General features: G+C 43.6%; 2 protein-coding genes across 2 annotated transcripts; both read left to right on the top strand.

Annotated features, from left to right (window-relative positions):
- Positions 1-1,845: 1,845 nt before the first annotated feature.
- On the top strand, positions 1,846-2,824 carry LOC133911751 (FCS-Like Zinc finger 17-like). Its single transcript, XM_062354137.1, has 2 exons — positions 1,846-2,270; positions 2,394-2,824. The coding sequence occupies exons 1-2, from the start codon at positions 1,990-1,992 to the stop codon at positions 2,569-2,571; spliced, it is 459 nt and encodes a 152-aa protein (XP_062210121.1). The 5' UTR covers positions 1,846-1,989; the 3' UTR covers positions 2,572-2,824.
- Positions 2,825-10,366: 7,542 nt separating this feature from the next.
- LOC133911750 (ethylene-responsive transcription factor ERF021-like) lies at positions 10,367-11,579 on the top strand. The gene has a single exon (XM_062354136.1). The coding sequence runs from the start codon at positions 10,452-10,454 to the stop codon at positions 11,427-11,429; it is 978 nt and encodes a 325-aa protein (XP_062210120.1). The 5' UTR covers positions 10,367-10,451; the 3' UTR covers positions 11,430-11,579.
- Positions 11,580-15,250: the final 3,671 nt, after the last annotated feature.

Raw genomic sequence — 15,250 nt, 5'->3', positions numbered from 1 at the left:
AAAATCTAAATCAGGGCGAATATATACTTGAGTATACATAATTCTTCCAACAGCTGAAGCATAGAGAACTAACTTTATTTGATCAACTTATATTGGTTCCTCGAGCATTGAAATGTCCCAAACTTATCGCACTTAACAATAAGAGCAGACGTGGTAGAGCACTTATGCATATTGTATTTCTTCAGTACTCTATCAATGTATGCCTTTCAAAACAAACTTAATACTCCTTTGGACCGATCTCGGTGAATCTCAATGCAAATAACGTAAGAAACTTCACCGGGATCCTTCATATCGAAATTAGTGGGGAAAAATCTCTTGATCTCAAACAACATATCCTTATCGCTATTGACTAATAAGATACCATCCACGTAAAGAACTAAGATGGTGAATTTTCACTTTTAAACTTTACATAAATGCAGTCATCAACTTTATTTTCTTTAAAACCTTAATTTCTAATGACTTCATCAAACTTGAGATACTACAACCTAGATGCTTGTTTTAGACCATAAATTGATTTCTTAAGATGACATCCCAAAGTTCCTTACTTTTCACGACAAAACCTTCCGATTAAGTCATGTAAACATTTTATTCCAAGTCACTATTAAGGAATATTGTCTTTATGTCCATCTGATACAGCTATAAATTATAATATGCTACAAGCGTCATAATTATTCTGAAAAAATCTTTACTTGATACAGGAGAGAAAGTTTCATTATAGTCGATCCCTTCTCTTTGCGAGAAGCCTTTAGCTACGAGCCTCGCTTTGAATCTTTCGATGTTCCCCTTATACTCATGCTTGGTTTTGTAGACCCATTAACAGCCTACTATTTTTGCACCGTCGGGATTTTTACTAGGTCACATACATCATTATCGCTCATAGACGTTAATTCATCATTTGTGGCATTAAGCCACTCAGACGAATGCTCACTTATCGTGACCTCTTTATATGAGTTGGAATTTTTTGCCTTCCCTATGTCATTAACATCCTCATTCATGTAGATAACGTAATCGTTTGAGATAGCAGGTGTCAGGACCCTGACCTCGGGTTCCCCTGTGCCTCCTGTATCAGTCTCTGGATTAAGTAGATGATACGCACAGAATTCTCGAGAATAGTATCAAATACATACTTCGAATAAAATAAAATAAAACAATTTACCTGAAAAGCGAAAAGATGATCTCGTGGACAAGAATCCACAACAGACCAGCCAGACAGAAGAGCCTATAGCACAGCGGAGCGAAACGACGATGCAACCTAATACCACAGACAACTCAGGTGCGGACGCAACTTTAGACTTCATCTCTTTAGCTTGTTTTCTATAATAATGATAGGTCGAATTCATAGTGTCACGAAGATGACATAATATTTTCATTAGCTTAATAAAATAAGAATCCTTTTATGTTAAAAAAAGTATACAGTGAGTTATCAAATAAATAAATAAAAGGTCGGTGTGCAGTGTGAAATATAGACCGCATATATGCAGTAGGCGCTTCCAGTAGTCAGCGGGAGCGTTGCAGGACAGTGACGTTGATACGGTTTTATAAGAAGCGAAAGGACATTTTGTTGTCTTCTGAAACGGCAGAGATAACACCCACATGACACTGCGATGTTTTATCTGTACTATGTGGCACCCACAAAGCCAACACTGCAGGCCAGCCCAATCGCACGATCCACACGCTGCGAGAAAAAACAAAAACTACTCGAGCTTGTGCGCCATGTGTAGCATGTGCGAGTATCGTGGCTACAAAACAAATCTTTCTTTCTCAGGACGGAAACTTTTCATGGCCCCAACGAACTAAACTATAGCCACAACTACTGTAACGCGTGTACGCGCGCTGCAAATGATGCGCTATATATGAGCACCTTGGCAGCTCACCCCTCACGACATTCCTCTCTTGCAACCAACTTCTCTTGCAATCAGTTGATATCCCTTCTCCATCTCTCCAAGCTAGTAGACAGACACTTGAAGAAGCAGATATCGGGAGCGCAGCATGATCCCAAGAGCTCCAAGCCTCTTCCACCTCGAAGAGGGAATGGGTGCCTCAACGCCGATGGTGGCCTCCGGCGAGCTCGTCGGGCTTCGGCTGATCATACAACCGTCGCCTAGGGAACAGCCGCCGACGGTCCTCAGGAGGTCGGAGGTGAGGACTCCGGCGACGAGCGCATCGAAGTGCCATGAGAATGGCCGAGTGTTTGTGGGCCTCGAGTTCTTGAAGTGCTGCTTCTGCTGCCGCAAGACGCTGGACGCCACCATGGACGTCTTCGTGTACAAGTAAAGATGCGCCCCTAACCTTCCTCACTCTGATCAGATGCTCGTGTCAGTCTTTTTATTGCCTCACTACTGGTGCAGTCAACCGTGAGATACTCATGTGGGTTTTGGGTGATTTTTTTACAGAGGAGATCAAGCGTTTTGCAGCGCTGAATGCCGATGCCAGCAGATAGCGAAAGAGGAGCGGCGAGAGATGGAAATCCTGGTCAGGAAACGCCGCGACGCGTTCCACAGTCGGCACGCAGCAGCGGCTAAGATGCAAGGATCGAACCGGCATATGAGACTGCAAACTGCTGCACGATGATATACATGTGTTTGGGACAATTTGTAGTCCTAGTTTTTGTTTCCCTCTTCCATTTTACATGGCCGGAGGGAGGGGTCCTTCTGCTGTTTTTCTTTTCTTGAGGGGTGGAGGGACAGGGGCAGTAGCTGTGGATGGTACAGCGGCCATTGACGGTAGCTGCTGTCTCCTCCATTCCGCTGGTTGACCTTTGGCTGGTGTGCCTGGAGAGACAACTTATGGTTAATCTATAGATTCAGACGGCGTCATGCATACATATTGCAGCATATGGATCCATAATTACCTGCTTGTTTAGAGTGTCACTTGCCCAGGAAATAGCAAACTGACTTCCATCCATTATACGCAGGGCTTTCTCAGCTGATGGCATGAAGAATAGCAATCAACACACAGTTAAATCCAATATCTCAAATACGAAAATCTGAAAACCTGTAGAGGAACTGGACCGACGCATACTGCCGGTGTGCAGGAATGTGCAGGTCAAGAAGTTCTCCAAACGAACTGAAGCGTTTCCGTAGCTGGTCTTCCGTATCACAAGGATCTAAACCACGCACGAGGATCTGGCACAGCAATATGCATGTAACAGGGAAATCAAGCGGCAGCCAGCGATTATTCCCAAAGGGAAAGAATACGATCGGGTTACTTATTGTTGTGTCGAATGGATCATACTCGGGACCGCACCATCGCTTTCTTTGATCTGGTAACCAATAACTGCAATGGCACGAAGAAATCCATTAGCTCACACCCACCATGGTCGATCATAAGCAAGGTTTTATATATTTCATAACCAACTAGCAAGGTTACAGGTTACCCTAAGGTAAAAAAAATGTTAATCAAGGAGCTAGGGAAATTAAGACTATGTTCATAAAAGGTCTTTATTTTTATTTATTTTTAAAAGAGGCAGTTCATACAAGTAATCGATCACGTCATAATTAAGTACCTTCACAATCATGTGGAGCCATGTTCATATATTTTGAGTCTTTCGACAGCAAACGAGGCCACATCTTGCAACGTTTTCTTCCTAAAGTTGATTGCCATTACCTATGGAGTTTTTTCTACCTTGGACATCATATAAATGACGTCAGCATTATTGAGCTTCATACACCAACCAGTTCATCTAAAAATTTAATTTGACGGGAATATAAACTATTCACTTCTATACTTCAACACGAACTGAGACATCTAATCATGATACTATATTAAGCTGCATACACCAATCAATTAAAAAAAAACCTAAATTGGTGAGAAAAAAATACACAATTCATTTATATACTTCAACACTCCTCCTCACGTGGAGGTTTACTTAGACATCAGACGTGAAAATATAAGTTGACTGTAATTTTTTTGTTTAATTACCTCCACCAAGACTTAACTCGAGACCTCTGATCCTGATACTATATTGAGCTACATGCACCAATTAATTTATTTAAAAATCTAAACTAATAAAAAATAGATAATTCACTTACACTCCAATAATCGCCAGCATGCAAGCATGCATACTCAAGTTGGGGTATGTCGGTGTAAGGTTCTTGTCCAATGTCGATTTCCCGGAATGGTTGTCCCCCAGCGCAGGCGCGTGTCGAGAAGCCTCAGGTTGCCGATTGAAATGCCATCGACGTCGATGTCGCAGTCCCTCAGCCAATGATCCGAGTTGATCACCCTGGTCCATGTGACGGCGCTCCAACCTTCATAGACGTCCTTGGCGTCAGTGGTGCCGCCCGTGCTGTCGGCCGACACCAAGTCTGAATCGTATAGTATACGGGCGTTGTGGCTGAGGGGTTTTGGTCTTTCACGTACGACCCCGTCTGTCTATGTGCTATCTCGACGAACTTGACCAGACCATTGCTGCAGGTAACCCCGGATCGCCGCGGCACCATTCATCATGCCGATGTTGCTGTTCATCGGCGGAGGTAGCCGGATGGGGCTCGGAATGGGGTGTCATCGAATACCCGGCAGTGCAGGATGCCATTCAGACATCGACAAAGGCCAGCGTGTCCCCTTGGAGCGTGATCACCTTGTCAGCTAGGTGGACCAGGCCGAACTTGCAATCCATGGCCGACTTGGGCGCCCGTGCAATCCAACAGCGCCAGCTTGGTGCTCCATGTCCGCGTCTTGGACGAGAAGATGTTGAGGGCAGCATGCCGATCTCGCGGGGGTACTACGTAGGTGAGCAGAGGTGGCAGGTGGATCAGGTCGAGCGACGGGTGCTCGGGGTGGGCTCGGTAGACGAAGAAGCCGCGGAGCCGGCAGTCGAGCGACGGGTTCTGCGTGGGGTCGAAGGAGAAGTCGACTTGCAGCACGGCAACTTTCTTGTTCGAGTAGAGGACGGTCGGGTTCTGGGCGACGTCGGTCCTTTTCAGGCCGGCGCAGTGGACGCACAGGTGGGAGCGGCAAGACAGAAGGAGACCTTGACGACGTGGCCGGAATCGAATAAGACCCTCCCGAGCGAGTCCTTTCGTGAATGAGAGTTCTTTCAATTCTTTTGTAAAAGGATTTTTTCTTTCAGCGTTCTACTTAGTTTCTGTTACGAATAAATTTTCAAGCCCATTATTTTTTAAATAAGATTATTTTTTTTCCTTTACGAATTTCTTCGAAGTAAAGTTATTAAAAATGAGAGAAAATAAAAAAAACGATAACGGAGAGAAGAATCTGAAATAAAACTAAATAAATGGAATATAGTTGTGAATGATCTAAGAATCGGAAGTTGAGCGACAGGAGACAGTCCACCGGTGATCAGTTAAAGTTTGTAAGACACAGGCCACAGACACGTTTCATCATAAAACAACAACCAGCCCTATATGATATGGGCCTCGAAGGCCCAATAGCAATGGAAAAGCAGAGTTTTTTATTTTTATATTTTTTAACTTAAATAATTAAATAAATAGACTTCGTATGAAAAGATTTTCAATAATAGATGCCTACCGTCCAACCCTCTTGGAGGACGGTAAGTATGTTACAGTAGCACGGTTAGATCTTACCACGCTCTTATTGGACGGTTAAACCTTAACACGCGTCACTCGTTGAGAGGGTGGACCCAGTCATAAACAATACCCGTGATGAACAATACTTAATGTTCAATTTTTCTCCTATCTTCGCTGTTTAAAATAAGAGTATTTTGTTGCTCTAAAAATTCTAATTTTTTTTATGTGTTTCATAATTCATGTGCTATATATTTTAATTGGATTCACCTAAAAATCATGTGAATAATTTAAACTAAATTTCTCAAAAAAATCTACTTTTATAACTTCTAGCAATTGTTAGTATATCAAATAAATTCTCAAAAATATGGAAAAAAATCACTAATATTTTTCTTATGTGATGAAATAATTTCTAAAATTATTTTTAGTATTATGTTACATGGTGAAAAAGTGAGTTCCTTTGTAATACTCAATTTATATGTATTTTTATAATTTCATGTGATATTCTTCTTTTAACTCAATTTGAATTCAAACATATATATAAAACTAGGGCTGAAAATAATTTTATAAATTATTCCATCACATAAGAAAAATATTAGTAAATCATTCTAGATTTTTTGAATTTATTTGATGACCTAACAACTGCTATAAGTTATAAAAGTAGATCTTTTGGAGAATTTTATTTTAAATTCTACACAACCTTTTTCAGTGAATTCAATTAAAATGGGTTGCATATGGATTATAAAACACGTATAATTTTTTTTTAAATTTTTTGAGCAACAAAAGATCACTGTTTTAAACGGAGGAGATACGATGAAAAATTAAACATCGAGTATTATTCATCATGTGGCATTGTTTATGATGAAGGCTACCCGCTCTCTCAACAGGTGATAGGTTTAACCGTCTAATAAGAGGATGGTAAAATTTGATTATGCTACTGTGGTATGCTTACTGTTATCTGAGAGAACTGCAGCTCTCTTAGAAGGCGGTGGACGTTTATTATTGTAAATTTTTTTCTCCGGAGTCAATTTATTTAATTATTTAAGTTACAAAATATAAAAAAAACTCTAAAAAAGGATGAAGACTGTCGTGAGTTGACCGTCGAGAGCCACACTCGACTACGTCACCAGACGTCTAGGCCCATGGAAAGGCCATCCAGCTCCCATGCGAGTGTATTGCCATTACGATTTACGACGCCCCGCCTCTCTCTCTCGTCGCCTCGCCGAACGTCTCGTGCGAGCATTCGCCGACAGAATTAAAAAAAGAAGAAGATGATGACCCTTGTGCAACGAAATTATTCTGTTTAATTATCTCACTCATTGTTCTTTAATAATATTGCCAACTTGGATAAGCTTTAGTGTGGGCCTCCGTCCTATGCTCAGTGATGACTCCGTTGGTTGCTTTTTTTTATTAGATTAATTTGATATTTATTTATTTTATATATTGTAGATAGATCGTGGCTACATATATGATTTTCGTACGATTCAAGAGTACTTGATGCTATGATGATTTTTTTGATAGTTGCTAAGGATAGTCGATTGGAGAAAGATGTTTAAATTTATATATTGTCCTTGTAACTATGTAGAAACGCTGATCTTGTTAGCTCTAATCCGTGTTAGCTCTAATCCTTGTTCTTATCAACAAAGCTTAACGCACTCGCTGAGTTTAGAAGAGAAAAAAATATACTTAACACGCTTGCTTAAAGGAAACTCCAAGCTGGCCACTTGACAATACAGCCTTCCCACAAACTGGGAGACGAAGGGGGATTCGGTTTGGGATAAGGATCACAGGCCAACCCTGAAGCGATCCGTGTGGCCGTATCGCGCCACGCCATCATTGGCTCCAAGGGTTCCAGCACGCGGCAACACGTAGGGCGGCAGAGTAGGACGTTGCGAGGAATCGTACAAAGGCTCAAAACCGCAAACCAGGCAGGCGCTGGCCCAACCCAAATCCAGCCAGCCGTCCGGGTCTACACGGCCAGCAGCTGTTGCCGTCGCTGTCCCCACCGCGCGACGCGATGCGAGATTTTACTTTATTTTTATATTTCGAAAATAAAAAATGCAAAAGCAAGCGTCGTTTGAAAAAAATTACAAAATAGACTAGTATCGCACATTAGACACAAAAATAAAAAAATAGATAACATATGTTACCGTATTTATAAATTTAATAAAAATAAAAAATAGATAATGTATGCCATCGTATTTATCAAAATAAATAATATATCGGCGTATTTATAAATTTAGCATATGTATTTAGCACTTCAAACACCAACAAATCGATTCTGATATCTGAGGTACCGAAAAACTTAGGTTGGACAGAAAGATTCGATTAAAATCACAATCCATTGAAAAATTGTCAAATTAAAATTTTCAATTAATAGTGGTGTTTCTATTTAATTAGTATTTTAATTCAATTTATTAAAATAACGATGTGCACCGAATGGCCGCATGACCTGAGAGGTGGTCAAGGATGTGATGCGATGTGAATGGTGGATGCATAATGGTGTAAGCTTGTTAAATTAATATTTTAATTCAATCTTAAATATTAATATTTCATTTGAATTCAATATTGATGATTTAATTGGTATTGTTAATTATTTAAATATTTAGTATTGTTAAGTGTTGTACATATTTAATTTATATTATTATTTTATTTATTATTTATTATTTATTGAGGGACGTAATTAGCTTCGAGGAGTCTTACAACTATGCTTCGAGACTATTACAGAATATTACCATGACGAATCTAGAGACTCAGTGGGCCATAACGGATGAGCCGATCAAGATAGAAGATAGATCATACAACACCACTGTTCGATACTTTATTAGGTTATTCTGTTCCTTTAGACAATGTATCGAAGTTTTCAGACATTGCAGGTCGGTTGTATGCGTGGATACCATATTTCTGAGCGATAAGTATCATAGTACACTTATGATAACGATAATGACAGATGCAAATAATCATATAATTCCTCTTACCTTTGCAATGTTTGAGAGTGAGAATAATGATAGCTGGTTGTGATTCATCATCTTGGTGAGGACACGTGTCGTGAACAACAAGAAATGAGTTTGTATAATCTCATACCATAATATTAACCTTTTGCATGTATTGGACGTGTTGGATGATAACACAAACTACTCTATTACGTAGTCTGATATAGAGAGAACATGGTGCATACAATATTAGGAAGCGAACATGTACATAAGGTACTATAACAAATCTCTTATAAAGAGATTCGATAAGTTGTATCTACAAAATTGGTAGGTGAAATTCAACGAGATACGGAGAGAGTTAAATGAGATCACTCGCAAGATAATGGTAGAGTAACAAGCACATGAGGACCATCTGCGAACGTAAATAGTTGAAGGACAAACTATCATTAGCCGTTCACATGCTATGTTTAGTCAGTGGATAGTGAAAAAGGCAGCGGAGCGTTGTCCTAATTCATAATACTCACGGTGCTAGGTTAGAACATAGAATGTTAATGATCATATTGTATCCTTATTTATGCAAATAGACATTCTAAAATTATTATATCCCATATTAGATATAACATCATGACAACGAACATAGTAGAGACGTTAAACAATATCCTAAAGGGAGTACGGGATCTCTCGCGGTGTGCCATCATTGATCTCACATTTTATAGAACGACGGACTAACTTCGAGACTGTATAATAATGTTATGAATTACAGCACGTGGTTCGTAAATAATGAAACTAAATACCGTTACAACGTACGGGTATAGTACTATAAAAAGAAAATAAACATAACTCAAATCTCACTTTAACTTGTCCCTAAGAAGTCCAGCGTGTTTGACCTTTTTTAGAGTTGGAGCCTTGAACAGCTTTTATTCGCCAATCTCAACTAAGATAGTTGGACTATATAACATTCGTGTTCGCACATTTGCTTGACTCTAGGGTTTGCTCACTTTATTTCTTTACTCCCTTTTCCCTTTGAAATTCATGTGTGTTTACATCTGTGTGCCATCCAAACACTACATTTCTATGTTTGTACCATGCATTACAAATCAACCACTAAAGAAACTTTAACGTCGTTCCTTGTCAAACACATAATGCACTATGTTAGTGTTATATCAAATGAAATTTTTGATAAAGATGAACAAGTGACGAATTAAGCCTTACTTTCACACTTCAATGGGAGGACTTGTGGCTTTTATTTCGTATGAACATACTGCTGTTAGTGTCAATATCATCTTTGCGCTCCAATTAGATCATAGAATCGTGCATATATTCAGCTCGTCCATAACTAATTTCATCGCTGTCTGTCTAACGGTACATTTTCAAATGATGAATTAACTAGCTATTGATGTGCAAGACTTTCAACGTGTGGAAATATTGTCTTATTTTTTCAATTTGATATATTAGACTGTTTAGTAACTTGAGCTATTAATTTTACTTGTACAATATAATGGAGAAATTGTGGTTAAAAATAAATATGCAAGCTACAATAAACTTACCGATCTAAACTTGTTAGACTATAGCATGCTCCAATTGTGTCCATGTGTCGTGGCAATCTGTAGATTTTTATTTAATAAAATTTTAACGTCTGTCGTAACGTATGGACAGAATCCTACTATAACAATTTAAAGAATCGCAATGCAAGCGGTAGCGGCAGTCGGCAGAGGGCCACACGCGACGCAAGTGGGCAGGAGCCATGAGGCAAGAAAAGGACGGGAAGAGGCAGATGCATTGCACCGGTCACGGAGTCCAACAGTGATGTGTCTCCGCCAGCCGCGTCGGCTTTATCTCCTCTACGCGGCCCTGCCAATCCCGCGAATTTTGGAGCCCCCACCCCTTCACTCCCACCATCCACCACTTGACCCCCGCGCTTTCCAGTTGCCTCCTCTTCCTCCTATTTAAGGGCGCCCCAGCGCAGCCGGATTCTCCAACCAAGCACCAAGAAGAACCAACAAGAAGAGGGGAGTAAGGGAAAGAAGAGAGCAAGATGTGTGGTGGTGCGATCCTTGCCAAGCTCATAACGAGCACGCCGGCGCGGCGCGTCACGGCGGGCCACCCCAGGCCCGCGGGCGAGGGCAAGCAGGGGAAGGCCGACGACTTCGAGGCGGCGTTCCGGAAGTTTGGTGAGGACTCCGAGGAGATGATGGAAGAGGAGATGGAGAGCAAGCCGTTCGTGTTCCGTGCTTCCTCCAAGAACAAGAAGCCGACGAGGCGGCAGCGGCAGGAGGAGGCCGCGCCGAGCAGGCGCGGGAAGCCGGCGCAGTACAGGGGCGTCCGGTGCCGCCCGTGGGGCAAGTGGGCGGCGGAGATCCGCGACCCCGTCAAGGGCGTCCGCGTCTGGCTCGGCACCTTCCCCTCCGCCGAGGCCGCCGCGCTCGCCTATGACGTCGCCGCGCGCGACATCCGCGGCAGCAGGGCCAAGCTCAACTTTCCCGAATCCTCTTCCGCTGTTCCGGCCAGCCGCAAGCGCGGCCACGCCATTCCCGCTGCCCAGGCGACGCCGGTAATCGACCTCGTCGACGAAGAGGAGAACACCACCGTGCACGCGGCGTCCCTCAAGCTCGACCCCGAGGCCAGCGAGAGCTCCGAGTCCGGCGCCCTCCCGGACTTCTCGTGGCAGGGCATGTCGGCGTTCGACGATTCCGCCTCGCACCCTGTCCTCGAGATCGAAGCCGATCAACAATCCGTCGACCTCGGCAGCGCCAACAAGCGTCTCAGGACCGAGCCGGCGAGCACCACCGACGAGGCTTCGCCCCGGGCCTCCGACTCTGAGGACGCGGACGCGCTGTTCGACGCGTTCCTCTTCGGCGACCAGTTCGCCCGCTTCAACGGCGGCGCGTACGAGTCCCTGGACAGCCTGTTCAGCGCGGACGCTGTGCAGGGCAATGCCCCCGGCGCGGCGGACGAGGGGATGGGCCTCTGGAGCTTCGATGACGGCTGCCTCGTCGAGGACAACTTGTTCTAAGCTTCGCCTGTGTTCATGTCTTGTAAATTTCGGTGGTTTTGTCTAGTTTGTAATTTTGTATCGAGGAAGAGCTGAAATTACCGTTCTGTCACAAAGATTTTGCCTTTGTGTTTATGCAAAGACCTGACTGCAGCGACTGCATTCCGTTGCCACATCGTAGTCTCATGGACTGGTTAATCAAACTTCACTGAAAAAAGTGATTTTTAATCAAACAAGCCGTGGAAGACAGGGAATGGGATGCCCCGACTTCACCAGTCGGTGATTTCATGTTACTGTAGGCGTTGGTCAATACGGGATCCTACCAAGCCAGAGAAATTATGGCCGAAACAAAATGTCTCGTCTAAATGAAATCCTAATTCTGTAGCTAGACATAAACGAGCTCTAAATTTGTTTAACTAAACCTCAGCTAACCCGGTCTAATAATAAAACTTAAATTCACTTATTTCAATCTAAAAACTTAAACAGTTCTTAGGATCTAGATACTCTATATTTTGAAGGAGTCAATTCAGAGAGCTACAATCCTGGACCTGATGTACCCTCCACACTAAAACAGTGATCTGCAGTTCAAGCAGTGCCTGTACGCTACTGCGGAGGGTCCGGATCCCTCGAGGATCACTGCAACTTTTGTTGCTTTCGGAAGCCATCCTGCTGCCAGCAATAGCAGAGGGCCAGAGGTCATTGGAGAGTCGTGACGAAAGAAAATGGATAAGATAAACTTGTTAGACCCAACTAGGCGCCCCAAAAGAGAGGGAAGATATTTCTCTTCTTTAATACAAGTAGTAATGTTTTGTTGTTTTGCTGGTGGCCCACGGGAGAGACATTGAACTTGGCTTCTTTGGTTCCAACGAGTTGCTCAAGTTGCAAATTATCGAAACAACAAGTTGCACCTCATCAACAAAACCAACGAGTTGCTCAAGTTGCAAATTATCAAACCAACAAGTTGCACCTCATCAACAAAGCCAGCTCGAAATGGTGACGAAATACAGGTTCCATCATTCAATCCAACACACACGGAAAATCCATAGGTAAATAATTAACTCAAAATGTTGCCATCGTAGCGCCCCATCAAGCATCCAGAGAATGCCTGCCCGTGTGTATGTACACCTCCGCCTTCAAAATTTGTTAGGTATATCCCGACCTCTATCTTAGTGAAAAAAATCTATTTGTTGGAGTATTAAGTAAGGAGGGATGTGACGATTTATGGGGATATTTTTTTTACTTTAGCCTATCGAGCGATCAGCTCTGGCCCGTACGACTAATACGAAGCTTGCATAAATAGTCTCCTAATATGTTTCTACGATCAGCCCTTGCTAGTTACGGAACGTCTATATCTAACCTATCTAATCATATTTATTGATATCTACTTAGTATTTTTTTTTTTATCTCGAAGCACTCCTTCAGCAAATAAAGTAGTGGCCGGCGTAAATGGGCAGTGCCTTGTATCGTAGCATTAATTGCTACGGAGTGGGGTATTGTGGATCGGCTTACGCCACATGACGGATGAGAAAGGATCTGCAGAACGACTAGTCAAGTGGATGATTTTACAGGTAGACTCGCGAGGCGCAGGAACATGACAGCTTGGCAGACGATCCTGCGACGCACGACGATGGGACAAGCTAGTTGACTAGAGGAGGTAGGTACAACGGCATGCCACGGATGGAACGGGCGTGCAGAGCTGTCAGGGCAAGTTGGGTTCACCAGATTATCCATGATGATGATCCAAAAGTAGAATATCTAGTCACACATGTGTGTGCTAAACAGAACTTACTTGTAAGTTCTCCTTTTCTGTAGTATATAAAGAGAAAAAGACTTGGTTTGTAGGGAGATGGGGGTAAGAGTCGGAAAGTTCATCTGTAACCAGTTCACAAACTCTGATAACAAAATACACAAGACGTAGGGTTGTTATCCTTCGGGAGGGCTGAACTTGGATACCCCTTCGTGCTCTTTAGTCTATCATAAGCACACGAACGCTGCAAGCATTGTTCATGCGTCCACCGACCGATACACCTCAGAATCATTGTTAGGTATTAACCCTTGATAGTTGGCATACCAGGTAGGGGGACGCGTTTCTACGTTTTGATATGTGTTAAAGATTAGATTGGGCTACACATGGTCGGATCCACGGTAACCACTAAGTCTCGTTTCAAGGACCCCAATCGCCGTGATGTGTTCATCATAGGATATGACCCATATGAGCCTGGTGTGCTCTAGGAATAGGACATCAAATCGGAGTTCGATGGCTCCGAGGCTCAACGGAAAGTTTGCATGACAGTTCATGCAATATGGGACAGTGAAAGCTCCCATATTTCGGGTGCCAGCGATGATCCCCAAACCACGCGCCCAGAGGGGAACCAGGTTGGAGCCGAACACGAAGATGCTCTAGCATAGTCCCAACTACCACAACGTCTCCTGGAGGAGCTATCGCAGAGGTACTGGTCTTTGATGGTGTCGTCACCAAGGCCGTTTTGACGCATGAATGCCGGGGGCTCCCCCCTCACGATATGCCACCATTTCGCGCTTGGTAGCTTGACTACAAGGCCACGACGTCTGCATAGAATCTGCAGACCGTGGAATGCTTCTTAGCCACCCACCGGTAGCAGTACTGTAGGGTTCGCTAGTTGCGTCATAGTTGCGTTAGTTCATGGCTGTCGTCCACTACACGTATCAAAAGATCAAGATCCCTGGTCCTATCGGGGCCATCACCATCCTTGGTAGCACAAAGACATCCCTGTCTTGCGACACAAGGAGTATCTACATGGTTGAGCTAACAAACAGGTCACAATTGGAGAAAGCCACACCTAGTCATTGCCCAGTGAAGGTTTACGTCGCCGCCAACCAAGATGAGTGACTCAAGGCAGTATGCCTTAACGACTCCAACCCGAATAGGACGGTCCAGATAGGGGCCAATCTGGACCCTAAATAGGAACTCGCGCTCATCACTTTCCTCCAGGTGAATATAGACGTCTTTTCATGTAGTCTGTTTGATATGCTCGGAGTCTCCAGGGATGTGATTGAGCACAAGTTGTCTATGCGACCTGATGTGCGACCAGTCAAACAAAAAGCGCGTCAGTTTGTAGCTGATCGAAAGGAAGCACTTCGTAAGGAGATCGATAAGCTCCGAGAAATACAGTACTGTCGGAGGATTAACTCCTGTCGCAGGGATCCCGAGAGACCCCTTTTTAGAGATTCGGCCGGAGGGATGATCCTGAATAAGTTCGTCAGAGAAATGAATGAGAGTAAATGCAATGACCGGTGGTGGGGGATGATGACCTAGTGCAGAAAGAAGTAAATGCACCGGAGTTTAGACAGGTTCGGGCCGTACGGGGGCGTAATACCCTACTCATGTATGGATGCAATAACTGTCTTGAGAAAGTCCCTCAAGGATGTGCTGGTTACAATAATATTTGTCTAACTAAGAGCTTGAGGCTCCTTGTTCTTGGGCAGGGACTGTACCTTGGGTTGGTCTATGGTTCGGTTCTTGAAGCTTGGGTGCTTGTGATTTCTTGTTCGGATTCTGGGATGTCTTGATGCTTCTGTATTCGATCCTCTATCGATTCAGCGATCTCCTCTCCTTCTTTGTGCCCCCGGCTCTTTTAAGCCCTCGCCGGCTGCGACATGCCCCGAACGGGAAGGAGAGGGGGCACAAGTTCCAAGACGCCATCACTGGGAAATGCGTCATCATTTCTTCTGGGTGAAGTGACCGGAGGGTGGAAAAACGTCGCATGCCCGGTCATCTGTCACCATAAAACGCCTTGGCAACGGGCGCCGTGAATAGGGCCCACCGGGCAGCCGCAGAGCAACCCGGCGTGCCCGCCCTGTCT

This window comes from Phragmites australis, chromosome 3 (assembly GCF_958298935.1).
Source record: "Phragmites australis chromosome 3, lpPhrAust1.1, whole genome shotgun sequence".
NCBI classification, from domain to species: Eukaryota; Viridiplantae; Streptophyta; class Magnoliopsida; order Poales; family Poaceae; genus Phragmites; species Phragmites australis.
This window is presented reverse-complemented; position numbering and strand designations above follow the sequence as displayed.

Excerpts from the sequence above, each read along its gene's own strand:
- LOC133911751 (XM_062354137.1), top strand. The coding sequence starts at position 1,990 with ATGATCCCAAGAGCTCCAAGCCTCTTCCACCTCGAAGAGGGAATGGGT. Across the intron at positions 2,271-2,393 it reads ATGGACGTCTTCGTGTACAA|AGGAGATCAAGCGTTTTGCA; the intron begins GTAAAGATGCGC and ends ATTTTTTTACAG.
- LOC133911750 (XM_062354136.1), top strand. The coding sequence starts at position 10,452 with ATGTGTGGTGGTGCGATCCTTGCCAAGCTCATAACGAGCACGCCGGCG.